At 51.3% G+C, this 1875-nt stretch overlaps 1 protein-coding gene across 1 annotated transcript; it reads right to left on the bottom strand.

Annotated features, from left to right (window-relative positions):
* Nucleotides 1–4: 4 nt before the first annotated feature.
* Nucleotides 5–1511, bottom strand: and2 (actinodin2; the record flags this gene model as incomplete). The annotated part of the gene is made up of 2 exons (XM_023402084.1): nt 5–352; nt 576–1511. Coding segments are annotated over 2 exons (1284 nt in total), but the record flags the coding sequence as incomplete, so codon positions are not given.
* Nucleotides 1512–1875: the final 364 nt, after the last annotated feature.

The raw sequence follows: 1875 nt of genomic DNA, 5'->3' as shown, positions 1-1875 counted from the left end.
GTGGGACCGCCTCCTTGGCGGGCTCATCGGCAGCTTTCTCCTCAGCAGTGGCGGTCTCCTCAGCAGCAGCAGGCTCGGCGCGACGAAGGCGGCAGTTGTAGTCGAACTCTGGGTCACAGTCGGGGTCAGGCAGGATTATGCCATCCTTGCCGGGCTTTGGGGCCTCAACGCCGGACGGGGATGCAAATTTGTTGCAGTTGGGGTCAAATGGATGGCAGGCGGGCTTGGCTGGAGCCTTGATGTCAGCCTTGGCCTCGGTGCCAGACCTCACTGGGGTGCAGTCTTTGTCATAGTGCACATAGCAGTCGTAGCCCTCCTTGGTCTTGCCGAGGATGCCGAGCTTGTAGCGGACCTGGTTGATTGATTGATTGATTTGTGTTTTTGGTTCAAAACAAAAGCAGATTGAAGATAGCAAGTGAAAGCATTATGAAACACCCATTTCATTTCACTACATCATTTAATAAACCGAATAAAAAAGAAGAGACAATTAACAGAACCATTCAACAAGCAAGATTACACTAGGTTAGTCAAAACACTGAACTATTTAATCCTAGTAGCAGGCGTCAAATTCAGACCTGGTGCTCGGGGAGCTGTGGGGGGGCCTTGCGCAGGGCGGCGGCGGCTGCCAGTATGCAGTATGGGTCATAGCGAGGATCGCAGGACAGAGGAGCAGCTGGAAGTGCAGGCTCAGCTTTGGGTGCGTACTCCAGGACAGGCTTGGTGAGACCGGACAGCTTGGTGGCAGTCAGGGGGTTGCAGCCAGCGTCAAACAGAGGGTTGCAGTGTTGCTCCTTAGGAGGCTCCTCATCAGAGAGGGGAGCTGGAGCAGCAACATTGGTCACACACAGAGGATCAACTGCTGGGTCACAGCTAGGGTAGAGCAGGTGGTAGAAGCCGGTTGGGGCCTTCTGGACCAGATGGGGCTTGCAGTAGGGGTCCTTGGGGTCACATTTGAGGGCAGAATAGGATGGGGCTGGGCCAGGAGCTGGGCGGTAGCCATAAGCTGCTCTCAGGTGATACTGCAGACACTCCACATCTTCAGAGTTGCAGATCCTCAGCAGCTCAGCCTTCTGTTCAGCACTCAGGAAGGGCTCCAGGACGGGGGCATAGTAGTAGAAGCCAGAGGGGCCCTTCAGGGGCATGGGCAGCAGGGGGGTGAGGATGGGAGCTGGTACCTTGGCTGGAGCTGGCTCGGGCTCTTGGGCTGCAGCCTTGGGGAGGACGGGGAAGAGGCAGTATGGGTCGATGTAGGGGTTGCACAGCCTGACGGCAGCAGACTTGATGGGGGCGGGCATCACCAATGCAGCCTTTGGCTTGCTGGTGGACTCTGCGATGCACTCGGGATCATCAGAATCGGCACAGGTCTTGTAGATTTCACTGAGGTGCTTGAGGTAGTGGTTGAAGGTGGGCCCCTCCTCTGACCTGTGCTTGTTCTGCAGGTAGGCCATGTACAGACGATCCAGATCCTCAATCTGAAGAGCAGGATGAAAAAGAGACAAAATGAATAAATCCTATCTGATCTGAAATGATTCACATGCCACAGAGAATAAAACAGCAAAGAAATCTAAAACTAAAAGAATTCAAATGAAGCTCTTGATATAGATGAAAACTTTCAGACAAATCCTCTGTGGAGGAATGCATGTACTTTTTCAGCTCGCTGTCTTGTTACTCAAACCATACAGCCTGACTCTTAAACCACAGAGGTCTCACTGGCACTACGAAGACAGGCTGGAACATGAGCTGCATTAAAAAGAATCTCAGCATTTTAAGAGGATAATGGAATATTAATATGTTTATATAATAGTATATAATAATAGTCTGAGCAATAAAGAATTATTGCTATGACAAATGAGGAATGTTTTAAATCTATATCAA

The sequence above is a fragment of the Seriola lalandi genome, unplaced genomic scaffold (assembly GCF_002814215.2).
Source record: "Seriola lalandi dorsalis isolate HSWRI2012SDOR001 ecotype SW California unplaced genomic scaffold, Sedor1 jcf7180001973410, whole genome shotgun sequence".
NCBI classification, from domain to species: domain Eukaryota; kingdom Metazoa; phylum Chordata; class Actinopteri; order Carangiformes; family Carangidae; genus Seriola; species Seriola lalandi.
The sequence above is the reverse complement of the archived record's forward strand: the minus strand, read 5'-3'. Positions and strand labels throughout refer to the sequence as shown.